General features: G+C 35.4%; 1 protein-coding gene across 1 annotated transcript in view; it reads right to left on the bottom strand.

Annotated features, from left to right (window-relative positions):
* The window catches only part of LOC144963940 (uncharacterized), a 69186-nt gene that overhangs the window by 31276 nt on the left and 16006 nt on the right, over nt 1-21904 (bottom strand). Inside the window, exons 8-14 of the mRNA XM_078897883.1 lie at nt 21574-21599; nt 21060-21198; nt 13901-13956; nt 11884-12045; nt 9013-9148; nt 4389-4398; nt 1765-1927 (exon numbers count right to left, since the gene is read on the bottom strand). Coding sequence (XP_078754009.1) covers nt 1765-1927; nt 4389-4398; nt 9013-9148; nt 11884-12045; nt 13901-13956; nt 21060-21198; nt 21574-21599 — 692 coding nt within the window. The remainder of the gene's footprint in view (nt 1-1764; nt 1928-4388; nt 4399-9012; nt 9149-11883; nt 12046-13900; nt 13957-21059; nt 21199-21573; nt 21600-21904) is intronic.

Here is a 21904-nt window from a genome sequence, read left to right as displayed (position 1 = left end):
TACTCAACATTGATATCCCAGCTGACCTTAATCAAATAACGTTTTCCCTTATGTAAAGAACGTTTATCTTACGAAATCAAACATTGAAAACTTCCAATTGCTTGTAAATGAAAAACAGTTTGCACTCAACTTGTCAATATTGCACACCAGTTGTCCGTGTCATCCAAACGAGTTTTAGGTTTGTGGTACTTTAACTATAACATTTCCTTGTTTAACAATCATGTAACAATAATTATTTTGAAAGCACAGGGAAAAGAGAAAAGCTAGAGTAGGAAGGTATTAAGAATCTTGAACATTATCCATTTGTCACAGAGAACACTTAAATAGAAATAATTTTTTGCAAATTTCGACTTCTAGTATCTAACTGTTAAATATGTATATGATAGCTTGACAATTCTCTGTTGTCTTTTGTATCACTATAAACTTAATATATGTACCAGGTGTTAATTGTATTAGTAAATACAGCGTTGTCATTACAATGTTAAATTGTGTATTAGGTGTTTAAAAACAATATACACAAGTAATTATGAATAGTATCCAATGGCGGTTGGACCAAATTGTCCCAATGAGTCCTTCCTCTCCTCATTCCTTCCGAATACAACTCAACATTTTCGCAATTTCGCAATCAAACATTGAACACATGGAATTTTTAACAAGTAGTTCTATTGGGCCATGAGTACAAAACGCAATAAGTAAACAAGGATGCACACTTTCTAGTCCATGTCAACCGATGGTCGCCACTGAGTGAAGATTACCTCGACTCCCATCATCGGCCCCACTCCCCCAGTTATATTAATTAGTCCAGCATACCTCGACTGACAACTTGACAACTAGACAATTACTGTACGTAAATATTATTACGGTCAACAATAGTTAAGCCGGCGAGGGGAAAATGACAACGGTCTTAATCTGATGTCTTGTCCCCTTGAATCTGACACTGAAACTTATTAAATGACGCCATTGCGAGTATTAACATTTAAGTTGAATTAAAACTCTTTCATTGAGGTGAGTGAATAAATAAATAAAAACATAATTTTCGTGTTTTTTTTTCTATTTTACCTAATTTATTTCTCATTTCGTTCATCCCCACATATGAATTATGAAATTAGCGGATCGTTTCATTAAAAAGTTATGAGGGTCAAATCACAGAGGGTTTTTTTTTAATTTATCAATACCTACTTCAGTTTTATAAGGTCAAATAAAAAGTTCACTACAAAATTTAAATTATTGTTCAGAACGAAGAGCCAATCATTAATTATAATGGATGACTATTACATTATCTCCATGATAAGGAATAAACATAAACGGAATATTGATATTATTTCAGCATTGTCGTTCCGCTTTTGGATAAGAAATGAAATGATAATTAACAAATTAACAATGGATTTCGTTTATATATAACTTTGAAAAATGATATTTATGCATGAAAGTAACACAGAGAATTTAAAGCTTGTGAAATGATACGATACGATACGATAAAAAATATAGGGCTATTCTTGAAGAATAAACTTTTGGGATGTGTCACTGAATTTGAAACCACTTATTAAGACTGACGGGTGTCTCAATGCACAATGTATTAGCTCTCCAACCCTGCATACGTGACAAGCTGGAGAGTGCCATTCCGTAACTGTCTTAGGCTAATAGCCTGACACTGGCCAAAAACGAATCCCTAATCCAAGACGACGACCACATAAATCAAAAAGTGAGTTGTATTTAACGGTATAACCAACGGAATCATTTTTTAATTCTCGAGCACTATGATACTCCTAGGCTTGTTGCTCTCCTTAGCTAAAGAGTCATGCCCACCCTTGGTTTTATTTTGAAGTGTTCTCCTAGGCTGATGCTCTCTCAAACTGTAGAGTGTATCTCCAAAATAAAACCTGGTCCTCCAAGAATTGGGGTTTGACATCGGGCTAACATCCCCACCCTGGGAAAACAATTATAAAAACAGCAAACAGCCACTACTGGGTGGGGTTCCTGACCTTCCATAGTGGGCAGGGAGGCACTTACTGTGTCTTCTATCCCCTATATCTATTTTCCAACATGTTTCCTGTCTTTGTCTTGGAATGGGATTACTTAGTTTTGTCCTGATCCTGGCCGGAGTCCTTGGCTGGAAGGGAAACAGTCGAATGTATAGTTATAGTTTTGGGAGATTATTTTTTCCCCTTGTCAATCACCTCTGTTTTATTGTAATTTTGTATTTTTAACATATGATTTGTAAATATTAGAGTGTATACATCTTAGTGGGATCTTGTACTGTTGTCTGGTTGAGACTTTTAGGTGATCTCAAACAAAGTACTTTGATAGTGTGCTCTTGGAATCTACATTTGTTTCCTATTTGAACCAATTCCCATGTATTACGTTTTCTTGAGTCTTTAATTGTAAGTCTTGAACTTTTGACTATCCCATTTTCTACCTTTTTACTGGCGCTGATATGACCTTAATGTGTTACAAGTGCCGTAAAGCCATTAAAAACAAGAAAACAAGCAGCAATTATGATACTTACAATAACTCACTTTTAACTTTCTTTGTGATGTAAGTTTGATTGAAATGCCAATTTATTTGTTATTTTTTTTAGCCAGCCAGTGGTTCTCACTAAAGGATATTAATCAGACTAAACGTATAAGGCTACACATAGATTTGTGTGTTAGTACGGTACGTTGTATCCCTGGCGGATGTTATGAGGTTTTTTATTTTCGCTAAACACACCAACAAAAACTTAACGGAGGCTATTTCTAGTATGTCGTCGGGTTTTGAAAACCCTCAAGACGAAAGTTTTTTGTTATTTTTTCTTTTGTCGCTTTCTACCGACGTGTGCAAATTTGCAAGTTGATTAGTCGAACGCAACTATGGGCTTGTTATTAACATCCATGTATTGGACAATATTTTGCTTTGGCTAAATATTAGGCTGTTTCCGTTACAATTATTAACCTATGACAATTCCGGTTATCTGACCTGCAAATAAGTTAACGTCGGTTTCTACTGACGCCTAACATACCAAATTGGTATCCAATTGTGTGACACAGAGAAAAGGGTTTTTCAGATTAATAAAATAGTAATAATAAAAGAGTCAATAAATTTTATAGCATCCTTATACTCGTATCATGGGCACGAATAATATAGGCTAAGCAAACATTACTTTTACCCCAAGGTGAAAAAGTCAACAGTATCCTAATATCTCTCTCTCTCTCTCTCTCTCATATACATACGCACATACAAATACACACATATAGACATACGTACACACAGTTACTTTCTCCCAGCCTTCTCTCTCTCTCTCTCTTTCTCTCTCCTAAACACACACCACCCCTCTCTCTCTCTCTCTCTCTCTCTCTCTCTCTCTCTCTCTTAAACACACACCACTCACCCTCTCTCTCTCTCTCTCTCTCTCTCTCTCTCTTAAACACACACCACCCCCCTCTCTCTCTCTCTCTCTCTCTCTTAAACACACACCACCTACCCTCTCTCTCTCTCTCTCTCTCTCTCTCTCTCTCTTAAACACACACCACCCTCTCTCTCTCTCTCTCTCTCTCTCTCTCTCTCTCTCTCATATACATACGCACACACAAATACACACATATAGACATACGTACACACAGTTACTTTCTCCCAACTTTCTCTCTCTCTCTCTCTCTCTCTCTTTTAAACACCCACCACCCACCCTCTTTCTCTCTCTCTCTCTCTCTCTCTCTCTTAAACACACACCACCCACCCTCTCTCTCTCTCTCTCTCTCTCTCTCTCTCTCTCTCTCTCTTAAACACACACCACCACCCCCTCTCTCTCTCTCTCTCTCTCTCTTAAACACACACCACCCACCCTCTCTCTCTCTCTCTCTCTCTCTCTCTCTTAAACACACACCACCCACCCACCCCTCTCTCTCTCTCTCTCTTAAACACACACCACCCACCCACCCCCCTCTCTCTCTCTCTTAAACACACACCACCCTCTCTCTCTCTCTCTCTCTCTCATATACATACGCACACACAAATACACACATATAGACATACGTACACACAGTTACTTTCTCCCACCCTTCTCTCTCTCTCTCTCTCTCTCTCTCTCTCTCTCTCTCTTAAACACACACCACCCACCCTCTTTTCTCTCTCCCTCTCTCTCTCTCTCTCTCTCTCTCTCTCTCTCTTAAACACACACCCCACCCCCCCCCCCTCTCTCTCTCTCTTAAACACACACCACCCATCCTCTCTCTCTCTCTCTCTCTCTCTCTCTCTCTCTCTTAAACACACACCACCCTCTCTCTCTCTCTCTCTTTCTCTTAAACACTCACCACCCTCTCTCTATCTCTCTCTCACACACGAAATTAATTCGAGGGAAGGCTATTAAAGGAAAGATGATCTAATATTAGAAGGTAAAGTTTTTCTAAGTCTACCGAGATATAACTGGAGTGAGATGAATTCAGTTCTTAATAAAATAAAAATTTAATAAGATAACTGTGAACAATCTTTACTGTGACACCTCTCTCTCTCTCTCTCTCTCTCTCTCTCTCTCTCTCTCTCTCTCTCTCTCTCGCCCATCCTTAGCCCATTCTCACCCAGTCTGTAACATGTCTGAGTGTGCCAACTTTCCCCAATAACCACACCCAAGTAGTAGTAGTAGTAGTAGTAGTAGTAGTAGTAGTAGTAGTAGTAGTAGTAGTAGTAGTAGTAGTATTAGTAGTATTATGTTATTATTATTATTATTATTATTATTATTATTATTATTATTATTATTATTATTATTATTATTATTATTATTAGTAGTAGTAGTAGTAGTAGTAGTAGTAGTAGTGGTAGTAGTAGTAGTAGTAGTAGTATAGTAGTAGTAAGTAGTAGTAGTAGTAGTAGTAGTAGTATTATGTTATTATTATTATTATTATTATTAGTAGTAGTAGTAGTAGTAGTAGTAGTGGTAGTAGTGGTAGTAGTAGTAGTAGTAGTAGTAGTAGTAGTAGTAGTAGTAGTAGTAGTAGTAGTAGTAGCAGTAGTAGTAGTAGTAGTAGTAGTAGTAGTGGTAGTAGTAGTAGCTATCGTCCTATTTACAAGAGTGGAAGTATTTTGCCTAACCATTTCAGTCTCAGATTTTGTAATTCAAACTATTTTCACTTTGAATTCAGTTTTCGGAATTTCGACATGTCGTGTCGTGATTGGGTAGTAGGGTGTGCTAGATCTGGCCTGAAGTACGTTGCGATAGACAAGCGTTCTTTCTAAAGGGTTGCAAGCAATTTGTTACCGTCCAGGAAACGCAGTAGAAACCGGGTTACATATGGCCCTTATATATCAAATGCACGTTATCTATCGACAGAAAAAAATGTTTTGAAGTGATTAAAGAATGTTAATAACTGTCAAGGAGGGCTAAATAGATAAAATCTAGACATCTTTATTTGAACTATAACATTATTGGACAGAATTGTATATTATCATTTTGAGGTTATAGTCCGTGCAATATTCAATTCTATATAATGAGGCCATCGTGACCTATCAAAACGGTATAATCTAACCGATTAAATCGTGAAAAATAAAAATGCGCAACCAGCAATATAAACAATGTATCAATTTTTGTTTGTTTCATTAATATGAAAGAATGTACATTGTTAAGGTGTTACAATATGACAAGTATGAATAGTGTATCTCTAATCGGTTTAACTAAATTCATCTAGTTCGCGCAGCATTTTAAAAGCTTTTACTGCGTGTATGATACATTTAGGTCACATCAGTGCCAGTAAAAAGGAAGAAAATGGAATAGTGAAAAAGTTCCAGAACTGGCTTCAACAGTCATGACGTCACTTTCCTCGTATTGACGCATAGTAACTTAGTAACTGGCTCTAAACCTTCGGATCAATGGCGGACGACCTTATGGAATATTTCTCCGACGAGCATAAAAGTGTATCGAGAGGAGAAAAACATTATAATTATGATCATGTTTTGACTTGTATACATTCTGTTCACATGATATGAAAAGTTCTAACCAGCATGAAGAATAAAAAGTACCAATTTTCTTAGTTTAGAAACACCCTGCTCGCGTTGCTGGGCGACGTGACATCGGACTATTGAATCCAATGTCAATCGAATCACTCAAAACAGTAAGACTCATGAACTTGACCCACTTCTTGTTGTTTGCAATGAACACTACTCACTGTTTGTCCTATCGTCTGGTGAATATTATTCACTCTCCGTGAAGGTATCACCGATGGTATTACCTTTCTTCTTTTTCTCCCCTCCCCGGGTTGTTTTATCTACCATTCTATCTCTCACTCTTCCTTTTCTTCTCTCTATCTTCCTTCCGTTATTCTTCTTCCTATCAAAACTGATTGGTTGAGGCTTGTCTTAGGCGGACCCTCCAGAGACTATACGACACCGAACGTCGGAAAATAACAAGCCAAGGGCTTTGTATGCTCCCTCCACAGGACACACGACATCAACGGCAGTAATCTTTCATATTATTTTTAGTCAGCCATTTTTTTGAGTACTTTTCACTAAATCCCTCCATAGAATACTCGTCATCTTTCTTCTTGTTTTTAGTCAGTCAATTTTTATGAGTAGTTCTCACTAAAACACGGCATCGACGCACAGTATCGACGGTACGGTATCGATAGACTCGCCACAAAGAAAACAACACACTTTCTTCATCATGGAGTCCTCTGATGAAGAAACTCTGATGAATTTAATCACACTTAAGAATAGAGAAAGGAAGCGAAAAAATGTCTTTTCATCATCATCATCATCATCATCATCATCATCATCATCATCATCATCATCATCATCATCATCATCATCATCATCATCATCATCATCATCAGCAGCAGCAGCAGCATCATCATCATCATCATCATCATCATCATCATCATCATCATCATCATCATCATCATCACCATCATCATCATTATCATCATTAGACAAGCGTCCTATCCGAATGATAATAAGCAATTGATATTGTCCCTCTCGGCTCGATAGCTCAGTTGGTAGAGCAAAAAGACTATGGTTTTCGACGGGTTTCGTAAAAATGTAATTCCTTTTTTTACGAAACCCACCGAAAACCATAGTCTCAGGTTCACTCCCCACTGGTGTTCACTTCCGTACAGTCGACCATGGATGTCATTGCAGTCTATAACAGTCGACAGTCAATATCACGTGATTTGATTCATCATGGCAAAAGTAAGTTAAAATATGAAAAAGAACGAAATATTATCTAGACCGCATGTGTTGCTAATTTCCTCTTTGGAAGTCTTTTGCGTTGAAAGTATGGAGGCGGGTATCTTATTTGCTATCCTGTACCAGAGAGCGTGATGTTACCAGCACAATACAGCCGAATTAGTCACCGTCCTTATAACGCCCACTTCGTGGTAAGATACTAGCTAGTCCGAGACTAAAAAGGGTTCATGAAATCCGATTTTTACTCATTTTCTCCGTTTAGGCTTATATCACTTACTAGACTTGTAAATTACTAAATCTAGTCCTAGCTCATGAAAAAGGGCCCAGGTGTGGCCACTTGTTTGTGCGGACCTGTCAACCACGGAGCGAGTTCGACACTAAGAGTAAGAGGGAGATTCACCAATAGTCCACCACCACTGATCAAAGACAAAAGCTAAGTAACTGAACGCCAAGGCACATATATATTATCAACAGGGACAGTGATGAAAGAACCCCAATCTTTATACTTATTTTATACATATTTGATTCATTAATTTATTTATATAAAATCTCAAACCAATTTTTCTCTTAGCGCGAGTCATTAAGAGTTGTCCTTTTTTTTTAAGGGGGGGGGGGGGGTGGGGGGGGGGGTAACTGAGTAAATCTGTACCGACTTAGCAACACACATTACAAAGAATAGGGGGAAATAGGTATCAGATTTAAAAGCATGCCATCAATGTACTTAGTTTGAGTTTACCAAATGTACTAATCCAGATACCAGCACAGGATCCTAATAAGAGGAACTTAATTGTTTACAAGGTATGTTTAAAACAAACAAAAAATATATAGCTATCTGTATATAACAGAGAGAGGATTTACAAGGAAAAAACAAGATCATCTTAAATTAACTATTTACATTTAGCTGTTTCCCGCTCATCTAAGGACTCAGGCAAGAGTCATGATAAATCCAAATAATCCCATTGCAAGACAAAAACAGAAGGCAGCTTAGAATACAGATATAAGGGAATAGAGGTTACAACAAGTGACCTCCTGCCTACGATGGGAGGTAAAAAAAACCCCACAGAGCATGTTCAATGACAGGGCAACTGTAAATATGTGTAACTGTAAGCACCCCGACATGACACCATCTAGAGGCGATATGTCATGTTATAATCGAGGCAGCTTGACCCACAGATCTGGGCCATAATCAGTTGTGTAAAATGTATATCTATTATCCATTAACTTATCTAGATTATATCTTTGTTGGTTTGACGCCATGTTGTAAATCAAGATTGCTGAATCCCAATAAAGCTTATCTACAAAATATACAGCAGGTTAAAGGAGTTTTATTATCTATTATATTAAATTTCTTTTACGATTTGTACTTTTTCTTTTTACGTTTTTGATATAATGAAATTGCAAAGGCTTTTTTCATAGGGCGTCTTCGAGCCTACAATGTAGCCTGGTAATTAAAATGTTCCTTTCACAAGAGAGTACACAGACTTCAAATCCTATATTTTAGAATGCACTCTTTTTTTTTACACAATATGCATATTACTATGTTTAGCTTTACAGAACTGTGCAACAGCCACTTTAAACAGCCACATGTGAACACTCTAAATTTTTCCTCCACGCCTTGATCACGTATTTTGACAAGAGAAACACCATGACATTTGGTTCATGTTCTTAAAAGATTTAAACAACAGATAACATCGGCGTTCCTGCATTAAAAACTAACAAATGATCGAGAACTAAGAAAATGACATACTATGCCGCCTAATCTGGAAAAAAAACCCACACATTCAATATTTAAAAAGTGACCAGAAGAACTCATCCTTCAACAATCGATTGATTAAAATAAATCTCATCTTGTCAAAACTCTCAAACCTGTGAACACAGAAAACACTGCCACCAAGGCAGTCTCGATGACATTTATGAGATGAAAAATTACTGGTGAACCTTGTAAGTCCATGATTGGCTGACAAGCACCAGGAGAAGACAAATACTCCAACCAGTTGGACACCTGGGCCGGTTTTCATGAACGAGGACTAGATTTAGTTTTTTACTAGTCTAGTAAATGACTTGCTACTCCTATGCCTAAGCGGAGCAAAAGACTTAAAACATTGGATTTCATGAACGCTTTCTAGTCTCAGACTAGCTAGTCTCTTGACTAGAAGTGGGCGTTGTAAGGACGGTTGTTTTGTGCTGGTAACCTCACGTTCTCTAGTACATGATGGCATGCAATATACCCTCCTTCATACTTTCAACGCAAAAGATTTCCAAAAAGGAATTTAGCAACACATCCAGCATAGATGACATTTCGTTCTTTTTCATATTTTAACTTACTTTTATCATGGTGAATCAAATCGTGTGATATTGACTTTCGACTGTTAGACTACAGTGATGTCCATGGTCGACTGTCAATTCTATATTTGGGCGTTTTTCAAATATTTGTCCAATTAGGAGGGGGAATTTTTTTTTTTCGGAGTTTCAATCAAATTGGATCAAATCTTGTGACCACTTAAGTTGATTACTCCTCAATCATTTCCTATAATGTTGGAGCTTAATATTCTCCTTGCTTCATATGCTGGCAGGTTAAAGTTCGAATCCCATTACATTGACTCACTCCTGTAACGCTAATTCAAAGCTGCATAGTTCGCATTTTAAAATTATGATGCAGACAGTTTTCTCCTATGGCCTTCTTCAGCATATAATCATTCTCTACAAATGGTTTAATGACGGATATGTGCCTATTATTTTTAGTTTTGAGAGAGATTTGTTGCAAAATCCTGAAAATTTTGGCAAATTAAATATTTTAATTTCTCATAAGTTTTTAAAGAGAAAATTCTTAATATACATTAGAGGCTATGTGAGAGAGATTAGTAAAGACATAAATTGAGGAAATTGTGAAAACAAGATTGTACTGCCCAAATAGACATAAATAGCATTTTTGTAGGTCGTTACAGGAGTGAGTTGACCGTTACAGGAGTGAGTCGCATCGTTACAGGAGTGAGTTACTAAATAAAGACGGTCTATAACACTTGGCACACATATTATTTGAGTTGTATTCACTGCTCATAGGAATCGCAAAAGTGAACTGTAAAGGTTCCCCAATGTATCTAAATCGATAATAAAGAAATAAATAATTTTTTAAAAGTTTCCAGTTGATCGTCAAAATTGGCATTAGAATGGGCTTCGTAGCCTTTGCTTTGAGTACAGAAAAGGTTTTCTCTCACAAACGAGAGTCACCACAAACTGTGTTGTTGCAGTAATTGTTGTAAATGCCAAAAGTCACCAATTTGTTGATTATGAATTAAAGTCTACTGTATTTTTTAGGTTAAAAGAGGTGAGTATTACGCCACGGGAGGACTTTTGATAGGCACTTAAATTGTGTAACATTATGGAACGCTATGAATACAAAAAGGCTGACAAAGTTCTTATTTATTTGTCTAATGATGTCTCAAGGTATTTTTATTGTCAGAACTCAACCAGAATAGAAACAAATATGCGTTAGATAAATCTATAACCATGAATACATGGAGTAACACTGACCCCAAACGAATCAGGATTTCCGACTAAATTGTATGAATCAATCTCTACCTCTCTCCCCCCCCCCCCCCTCTCTCTCTCTCTCTCTCTCTCTCACACACACACACACACACATACACACACACACTTTCTCTCTCTCTCTCTCTCTCTCTCTCTCTCTCTCTCTCTCTCTTCCTATTTCTTTCTTTATCGCTCTCACTCTTTCTCTTTGTCTTTCTCTCTATTAATATTGCTGTTTGATTCAACAAAACTTTTTAAAATATATTTTTGTCAACCGACAGGCCATTTTGAGCAGGTGTGGAGTATATAAATAACTGTAGTTTATTCATTTATGGACCAAATTTCTCAACTTTTGGCATATATGCTTTTCTAACTACATCCTTTAATTACATGCCTTATTGCAATAAAAATATACCAAAGAATCCTAAAGCGAAATATATAATTTAATGGGACAGGCATTTGGCAAAAAATTCAAAAACGCCCATTTAGTTCCACGAAAGTTTCAATGAAACTTAAACAAATTGAACCCAAAAAAAAAAAACAAACAAAAAAACAACAACAACAAACAAACAAACAAAAGAGAAAGCGTGTACTGATGAATCACATTTCTTCAGTCAGTTACAATGCCATCAAAATAACTTTTTTCTCCACCATACTTTCTAATCATTTTGTTTGTTGTTTTTTGGCTCGATTTCGAGTCTGCGTTCCTGTTCACTTGTAATTCACGTGCCGATTAGATTCAGTTTTTTTTAATGTGTATTTTCGACTATAATACCTATAATACAGTTTTTTAAAGCCAGTGTCAATAGCAACATGACACTTTTTGCCTCTTTGTAACCGACGTATTTTCCTTCCGAATGGAAGCTCTCTCGTCTAAAAATAGCTGCTTGTTGACGCTATGACGTATCCTAGTAACTAGTCTCAGCCTAAGTTAATGAAGTCTTGCCCCAGCAAATGACTAAAACTTGGCCAAACTTAGTCCACGGTGCCGTGATTTTAGTCTGGGGCTTGCTTAGTCAGCTCACATGAAATCCGATTTTTTCATGTCCTTGACTAAAGTCAGAAATAGTCAGAGAATAAGCACTACTCCGCGTTCATGAAAACAGCCCAGGTTGGCGGATAGGGGAATGCTCAGTAATGAGGCAGCCGTGAATATTCAATAAGCGGATCCGGACCAATTCATGAGTGGCCCTTTCGCAAGGCCTTTACTCATTCCACCCGAGATGTGAATATGTTTTAAAACACCAGTGGAGAGGCGAACTTCATCATCCTTGGTTGGCAATCGTCTTGGAGAATGAGAAGTCTGAATACAAACGGGGGTGGACACGACTCGATTAGCCATGGCAGGCAACTTGTCTAGGAGCAGGAACTCTATACAAATAAAAAGTGAGTAGACTGGACTCAAAGCTCGGGAAAGAAACCAGTCTAGGAGTGAACCTTCCAAAATACTTCCTGACCCTCCAAGTTTGGGGGATTAAGCGTAAGGTTAGAAGCTCTACCTTAGCTCTACCTTACATCAGCTACAAAATATTAGCGAAAGGAAACAATACCTTTTCGGCCCGAGAGAGGAAGGATCTGCAGCAGCAGAATTTTATAAAAGGTAAACAAGGCTTTTCATAAATAGAAACACATAGAACTGTTTATGCATGTATTATCTGTGTGTAAATGGGATTTGCACATATTTAATAGCACACATGATTTTAATGCGCTCATTGCGCTTCGTAAAGCTTCATTAAAGAACAAAAACAAAGTTCCTTTTCAAACAGTACAAGTCACCAGTTAAGTTTCTTATTCTACTCATTAAAGAATTATTGCTATCAATTACCGTAACTAACGTGGACCTGATTATGGTGTTAATGATGCCAATAAAAGTAATGATTAAAGCCCGTAAAGATCGCAGACATTAACACCTATCAACTAAATTAAGGAGGTTCCCCTCTGTAAACGTTGTTACTGTAAGGTTATGCACAATTAAAGTAATCAAATGACACTGGCGCTGGTATGACCTCAATGTGTTGCAAGCGCCGTAAAACCATCAAAAACAAAAAAAACATAATCAAATGATATATAAATAATGTAAATTTAAAAAGGACTCGTAAGAATTTCCCGTAAGAATCAGATGCCGAAAAATACCAAAATGTTACTTACAGTGACTTTTACTATGTCCCTTAACACCAAACCAACTTGTGTCTTCACCACAGGTATTGACTTACATATCTGATATTATATGACATATAATAAATTTGGACCATGGTTTTCTGGTTAAACAGGAAGCGAAAAAATAATCTTTGGTCTACTTTTCACATAAATCGCATTAAACAACACATGTTTTGTTATTGATTTGATTAATTAATCTCGTCTCTTCATAGAACGCATTCAGTTACGATATGTTCAGGTAAAATACTCACAACAGCCACAAGCCGGATATACTGTACCAACACACAAAACTGTAACCTTGATCATTTATATTCTTATTGCTATAATTTAGTAATTTCGTGAGAAGTAATTACAAAAGTGGATGTCTAAAAACAATGACAACGTGCTGAGTCACGTTAATTTCGTTCCTTCTATATGGGTGACAATTATTACAGCTCAGTGTCCCGCTATTGTGTCTTTGAGATAGACATTACTGTTACAATTGGTTATAATATCCGGTGTGAATGACTTTCTAGACGATAGCAAAGATTGACACCATTACAGCAATAGTACAAAAGGTCAAGGGCGCACTTTGTACTTTTTAAAAAATGTTTTAATTTAACCCACTGAAAAGAGTAATTAATATACAGATTTGTGTCCTTGGTTTATTCTTGGAGAAGTGCTTGGCTTGTATCAGCGAGGGTTATTATTCTAAGAGTGCTAAAACGCCAAGAATGTTTGTATTAGCCCTTCAAAATGATAAAATCCTCTTTTCTATGATCCTCATGGAAAAGTGTTACATCAATTTAAAGGGAGACTCAGATATGCATGCATATAAGTTTACACACACATACACACACATACACACGCACACACACACACACACACACACACACACACACATACACATACACAGTCCACCTTGGGATCGGCGTAAATTTTGCGAATTACAGGAGTTGCGATTAACCGAAGTTTAGATTCCTGTCCACTATCGCAACACTTTTGGCGAAGCCGTGTTTTTTGGTGTTTGTGTTTATTTTTATTTGGGGAGGGGGGGGGGGGGGCGGGTTGTTGGCAGGTTCAGTCTGACTTGGTTTAGGGGACGAATTGATAATGTGAGGTTTTCCCTGTAACGTGATGTGATATCTGAAAAACAGTGGGAAAACCACTTGTATATTGATTGCTCTTCTCAGAGCGGTGTGATTACTAATGGATTATATAATAATGACAATAATAATAATAATAATAATAATAATAATAATAATAATAATAATAATAATAATAAAAATAGTATTGATAATATTATTATTATGTTTATTATTATTATTAATAATAATAATAATAATAATAATAATAATAATAATAATAATAATAATAATAATATAATAATAAATAATAATAATATAATAATAATAATAATGCTGAAAACTTATATAGCGCTATAACTCCGAGATACCAGACTCTAAGCGCTTAAATTACAAATTACTTTGGCTGAAATATAATTATTTACACACACAAGCACACACACACACACCCACACCCACACACACACACACACACACAACACAACACACAACACAAACCAAACCTATCTTGCTTCTCATACCATCTACTAAAATCGAAACAGATACATATGTTTTAAGTGAACGTTTAAAAATAGACAAAGATTCTTTTTCACGAATGCTCTGCGGTAAGGCGCTCCAAATAGAGGGTCCGAAATGAGAAAATGATCTCATTCCAGCATTTTTCCGAATTCGAGGGACAACTAGTTTTGTGGAATCACTGGCCGGAAGTAAGGGGTGGGGTTTTGAATATCTTTCAATTAGTTCCGAAAGGTAGGAAGGGGCAGTACCTTCAAGACAACGATACACTAAAACGCAAGCTTTGAATTTAATCCTTTTCTCAACAGGCAGCCAATGCAGGTCATGAAGTAGAGACCCGGCAGAGTCGCACCTACGCTTCATGAATACTAGTCTGGCAGCGCTGTTTTGGACAATCTGAAGACGTTTCAGATTGTATTGCGAAATGCCAAACAACAGAGCATTACAATAATACAATTTCGGTACGAGGGACACAACCAGGTGCTTGGTCACATCCTCAGATATGAACCGTCTAATGGAAGCAATCTTTTTACTTGGAAAAAGAGAGATCTAACCAAATTATTAACCTGATGCTCCATCGACAGTCCAGAGTCTAAGAATGTGCCAAGGTTTTTCACGTTGTCAACAATTTGAATTGAGGCATCCCCGAACTTCAAATCTGTTTCACTTTTCCACTTCCTGTTCCCCACATACAGTACCTCCGTCTTATCATCATTCAGTTTCAGTCTGTTCTCATTCATCCATTTCTTAACACTTTGGATACAATTTTACTATTGGCTGATACTTCTTGTAAATTTCTCGTATTGGAAACGCAGTACAATTGCGTATCATCAGCGTATTGATGGTAAGACAGACCAAACTTCTGATGATTTTAGACAGAGGGCCAACGTACAGAACAAAAAGAACGGGTCCAAGTGCTGAACCCTGGGGAACCCCACAATCAAGAAAGATTTCCTCAGATCTATATTCATCCACCGTAACAATCTGTTTACGATTAAATAAATATGACCTAAACCAATCAAGCGCTGCACTAGACACACCATAAGTAATTTCAAGACGTTTGAGAAGAAGATTGTGATCAATAGTATCAAAATCAGACGATAGGTCAAGCAAATTCAGCAAAGAACATGAACCATTGTCTATAACAGAGAGGAGATCATTAACAACCCTAACAAGTGCAGTTTCCGTCGAATGATGTTGCCTATAAGCAGACTGAAATTTTTCTTAAAGACAATTATTTTTAAGATGAGACAGTAATTGTTTCAAAACAAGCTTTTCTAAGATCTTAGAGAGAAAAGGAAGATTAGAGACAGGGCGATAGTTTTTTTTAAAGTTCTCTTTATCGAGATCAGGTTTTTTCAAAAGGGGTTTGACATGAGCAACTTTGTAAATGTCTGGTACAGCACTTGACTGCAACGAATTATTAACAATACATGTAAATGGTGTTAAAATTACATCATTGCACTTTTTTAGAATGGCAGTATTTACGGGGTCTAAATCACAACTTTTAGTTGGAGACGACATAATGCAATCACATAAGTCAGCTTCAGTAATCTTTGAAAAATGTGTTAATGAATCATCATGAAACTTGTCAAATGTTGTATGGATCGATTCAGACGAGAGTTCTTTCCTGATGGTATCCTTTTTTTCTTTTAAATATTGACCAAAGCGAGTTGGTAGATCTGCACGATCGATTAAAGATGGGAGAGCTGATTGCGTCTGTTGTCCCAGCAGTTCCTTGGTCAAGGCAAAGAATTGTCTCGAACGTCCCACGTTTTTGAGGCTGTCTTCATAGAATTTCTTTTTGGCCCTGAAATTGACGGCTTTCGCATCATTTCTAGCCGCGATGTACGGCTTCTTATCGAAAGCATCTCTGGACTTGAGCAATTTTCTTTCTGCCCGCCTCCTGGCTAATCCATTCAATTTTATTTCGGTATTATACCCGAGCGCTTGACGTCTCACTCTTACTGCACTAGTTTTTAAGGGAGCATGCTTGTCCACCGTAACAACAATTGACTCGTGGAGACCATTCGCATCATGTTTATTTTTAATGTTATGGTCAAGGTCTTGTTTAAAAATGTTCATGTTTATATTCTTCAAATTACGAGATGTTATCATCTTTTTTACTTCGTGCTTCATTGGAAATAAACCGCAAAACACAATTAAATGATGGTCAGAGATTAATTTATCAATATTTGAGACAGGTGAAGAGAGAGAATGTTCAATGTCTGTAATGACCAGTGGCGTGGGGCCATTGGATCGAATGGTGCCAGGCACCGCACCAATCTTTTAAAAATCATTAACAGCATAATTTCATTGAAAATAAAACTGAGAAATTTTAACTCCACTGTCTTTCGCCAACTCGCCAACAACATACTGCCTTTTTAGTCTCCGCTCTATTCAAGATTCCGATTCACGCACTGCGCCGACTCGTGTGTTGGTGACATCACTGCGCGAATAAGTGACAAAATCAACACCGTGGTGCAAAGCAATCCAAGCTCCAGTTAATGCTCTATCCATTAGTATCGCTACAGCTGATTGAGCGAGAAACTGGGTCGAATTATACTATCTTCAAATAGCGGAAAACCCCTCGACTTGTGTCAGGATCTGACAGCTCCACCGTTGGACTGGGGGGGGGGGGGGGGGGGGATGCGCCAATGTTGCACCGTTTACGTCATAATTAGGGTAACTTCGGCCATCCAAAATATTACATTAACTGTCAAAAACACTTGATCATTATCAAGTTTATTTGTAAGCAGCAAAGAAAAACAACATAAAACTTAAAAATATGACATATCAAAATCCCCCTCCCCCCACCTCTTTTTCACGATTATTGAATAAAGTAATTCTTTGCAACGAAGCATTGTGGACGAATTTACCAACATTTTTCTTGCTTTTAGTGCCGAGTTGATGCTACGTGCGTATGAGTGTTTATATGAAACAGGAGATTTTAAATTTGTTGATGATTCTATCAATTCACAAAGCTGAAATAGATGCCATTCCAGATTTCAATAAACAAATTATAAAAAGATTTGCAGATTTTCTTTACAAGTACTAAAAGTAAGTAATTTCTGTCGTAGGTTTTTTTTCTCTTTTGATTTACATTTATCACATATTGATTGCATTATCTACCAAATCCAATCCTTTAAATGGTGGACAAAGGATAATTACAAAGACCTTTTCACACGGGACTTGTATCTCAATGTTGTGGCTTGTTGTTTTCATGAATTATTTGTTTTTGTGAGTTTTGTCCATTCGTAGAAACCATCGACCCCCCCCCCCCCCCCACACACACACACCCTTCCAAAAAAGAGAGTTTTTAACATGTGCTCTCTCCTCTTGATCGTGTTCACTGTTTTAAATTTTTTTTTCTTCTTCTAATCATGGCACCACCATATGCCGTCAATACGCCACGCCGCTGGTAATGACATGATCTATTGTGTGGCAATGGTTGTTTGTATGACCGCTTACAAGTTGAATATAGTTGTTTGTGCCAATAAGCTTCCGAAATACTTTCGATTCATTTTTGTTTCCGAAATAATCAATGTTAAAATCACCCATAAAAATATTATGCTTTTTGTTTATGGATTGCATAGACATAAATTCTCAGAACTCTGATAAAAAATCAATAATTGATATTTTGTTTTGTTGGCTTGGTGGTGGGCGGTAGACACAGTGAAACGACTTTTTAAAATAATTTTCATAAATGGCAAATCCAGCGTACTCAAAACTTCTAAAATTATCATGGTGGAATGATATCTTGTCAAAGAGTGACAAGTTGTAAATAATTGCAATTCCACCTCCTTTCCTCCCAATGCGTGGAAATGATTTTATAAAAAGCCTTCGGGTGTAATTGCTTTCATAACTGGATCATCATATGAATGATTAAGCCATGTTTCCAAGATGACAAAAATAGTAATTTTATGATATTCAATAATGTCGATTAAATCTTGAGTTTTATTACGGCACGATTTAGTAATCCGATTCTTAACTCGTATGATCGCTACGTGCAGGTTGTTGTTGTTGTTATTGTTGTTGTTGTTGTTGTTGTTGTTGCTCAAGACAGTGCTGTTGCTGCGAGTTGTCATAGTTGTGGTTAATTTCACACTGACTGTCACGGACAGAGTTGACATTTGTCAAGGAACGTTGAGGATTATTCATTGAAGTGATTAGATTGGATGGGGGACGAGTGTTGATAAATTGAAGCGAGGATCGAGGTCGTTGGGGGAGCGGGCGTGGGGTTGGCCGATGACCAATGATGGTGGTTATAGGGCGTTGTTTTCGTCTACCCCCTCTGAGTCTGTTCATAAAATTAGTATTATAAATAGATCGCTGTACACGGTAGTTGTTAAAAGTTGTAAAATATAGCACAGTGAATAAAGTTTCCAATATGGCTGTAAACAAATAGCAGTTTAAAACTATGATAATAATAATAATAATAATAATAATAATAATAGTAATAATAATAATAATAATAATAATAATAATAATAATAATAATAATAATAATAATAATAATAATAATAATAATAATAATAATGATGATGATGATGATAATAATAATAATAATAATAATAATAATAATAATAATAATAATAATAATAATAATAATAACATATTATTGATAACAATAATAATAATAATAATAATAATAATAATAATAATAATAATAATAATAATAATAATGATGATGATGATGATGATAATGATGATAATAATAATAATAATAATAATAATAATAATAATAATAATAATAATAATAATAATAATAATAATAATAATAATAATAATAATAATAATAATAATAATAATAATAATAATAATATAATAATTATAGTAATAATAATAATAACAATAATAATAATAATAATAATAATAATAATAATAATAATAATAATAATAATTATTATTATATATAATAATAATAATAATAATAATAATAATAATAATAATAATAATAATAATAATAATAATAATAACATAATGATAATATAATAATAATAATAATAATAATAATAATAATAATAATAATAATAATAATAATAATAATAATAATGATGATGATGATGATGATGATGATGATGATGATGATGATGATGATGATGATGATAATAATAATAATAATAATAAAATATAATAATGACACAACAAAAATAATAATAATAATAATAATAATAATAATAATAATAATAATAATAATAATAATAATAATAATAATAATAATAAATAATAATGATAATAATGATAATAATAATAATAATAATAATAATAATAATAATAATAATAATAATATAATAATAATAATAATAGTAATAATAATAATAATAATAATAATAATAATAATAATAATAATAATAATAATAATAATAATAATAATAATAATAATAATAATAATAATAATAATAGTATTCAAATAAGCATTTTTTTTCTGTCAATCCTAGAACCTCCCTTATCTGTTTGAGGACTCCAACTTTTGCTTCGAAATCTATTTTATTGCATACTACAATAAACTTTTTAAACGATTATAGTTTTACAGGCATTTCAATGCCTTTTTTTTTCGTGGAAACCACAAAATTCTATCTATAGAAAAGAATGGTTTTCAATAAATATTCAAAGAATAAAATACAAATCAGCTGAGCTGAAAGATCGGACATGAGGTGACAAAACTAAAAACAAATTCAATACATACGTAAATATATTCTTTATAGATATGTTGGAGAGCAAAATTAATTTTAAATTCTGGCATACAATCAAAATTTTCCCCTCAAAACATCAAAGAACAAGCGCACAAGTAGTCATTCTTACAATAGGTGATAACATTGTAAACAATACACACGAAGTGCGTCCAGATTTTAACAGATTCTTTGTAAATGTTGCCACTGGTATTGGAAAACATAAAGTCCTTGACTCCAAAAACTCATCCTTGCAATAAAAGAAAACTACTCAAACTAACCGATATTTGTATTTAAAAAACTAACCAGGGAACAGTCAAATAAATTGTCACTGTTCTTGATGATAAAAAAGCTACAGGAGAAGATGACATCTCAACTTTCTAAAGCTGGTTCATCTGAATCTGTACTAACCGATATTTATGTAATATAATAAATGTATCTATCAGAAAAAGCCAGAATTTGCACAAGTTATTCCCCTTTGACATAAAACATTACAGACCCTTTAGTAGATGTATTATGCACCAAGTATTTCAAATATTCTTTTTGAAAAAGGTCTCTTCCAACATTCTGAAAATATTTTTCACGGGTATTTGTGTGCATTTAGAGAAATCATGGATTCAGAAAATACTTTTAATCTAAAGCATTTGCTTGCTTATCACATGACATACTAATTAGCAAACTTTCGGCATATGGGGTAATGTAAATGTTGCTGCTCCAAGCTCGAAGAAATAAATAACAATGTGAAATTGAATGTAAGTTTCATCTTAATAACGCCACTACCACATTATCTCATTCGTCTTAGTGTTTCATTCGTCCTGTTTTGTTGATAAAGGGGAAACACGAAACGTCCATTTTATCTGTTTTCGTATATTAAATTACATTCAATTTCACATTGTTATTTATGGCATATGGGGTAGCGCATTAATCTACAATGGTGATTTTCTCAATGCCCTGTATTTAAAAAGCCCCCGGCGAACAAGAATTCAAAATGTTGTGGAAGCAAGGACGATGGAAATGGCTGAGTCACGTTCTCCGAATGAAAAAGTCCAGACTGCCTTCCACAGCACAAAGATTGTCCCCACCGGGAAAGAGAAAGAGAGGCAAACCATTGGGCACCTGGAGGAGGACAGTCGAAGAGGAAATGAAATAAGCTGGAGAGACATGGAGTGAGATAAGCTGGTTGGCCCAGGACAGAGATGCCTAGAGGAACTTTGTTGGCGCCTTATGTAATTCCACCAAGGAACCAAGAGGATAGGATGAAGAAGAAGATTTTGTCTTGATTCAGTAAAAATACCATGTGGAGATACTGTTGGGCTACTTGGAACTGATATTGACTTCCAATTGAAAGTTGATTCACACATCAAAGAAATATGCAGGAAAGCCTCAAACCGAAAAACGTTTTAAATAGAATAGGAAGACACCTCTCCAACTAATAAATAATCACGATCTTCCGCGAGTTTATTTTATCAAATTTTAATTTTGCCCACTTACCTGGCACTTGTGCTAATGAGCAAGTACTAAGAATTGGGAAAATAAAAGAACGTGCTCTCAGATTATTCTACAAGGAATAAACCGACACATAAGCAGAGTTGTTAACAAAGGCTAGAGTTATCGCCTTGAAAGCAAGACAATACAGATCATGGCAACAGAAACTTTCATAATTCTTCATATACTCTCCCAAAAATATATTTAAACTATAGTAATTTATTTTCAAAGAAAGAAAATATAATTTTATACATACCAATATTGGTTATGCCCAAAATATCAAAACAAATTATTTCGGTAAACAGTCCTTTCGTTATGACACATGTTTCGTGGGGTA

This window comes from Berghia stephanieae, chromosome 2 (assembly GCF_034508935.2).
Source record: "Berghia stephanieae isolate SIO BIC M18660-M18661 chromosome 2, UCSD_Bste_1.3, whole genome shotgun sequence".
Classification (NCBI taxonomy): domain Eukaryota; kingdom Metazoa; phylum Mollusca; class Gastropoda; order Nudibranchia; family Aeolidiidae; genus Berghia; species Berghia stephanieae.
The sequence above is the reverse complement of the archived record's forward strand: the minus strand, read 5'-3'. Positions and strand labels throughout refer to the sequence as shown.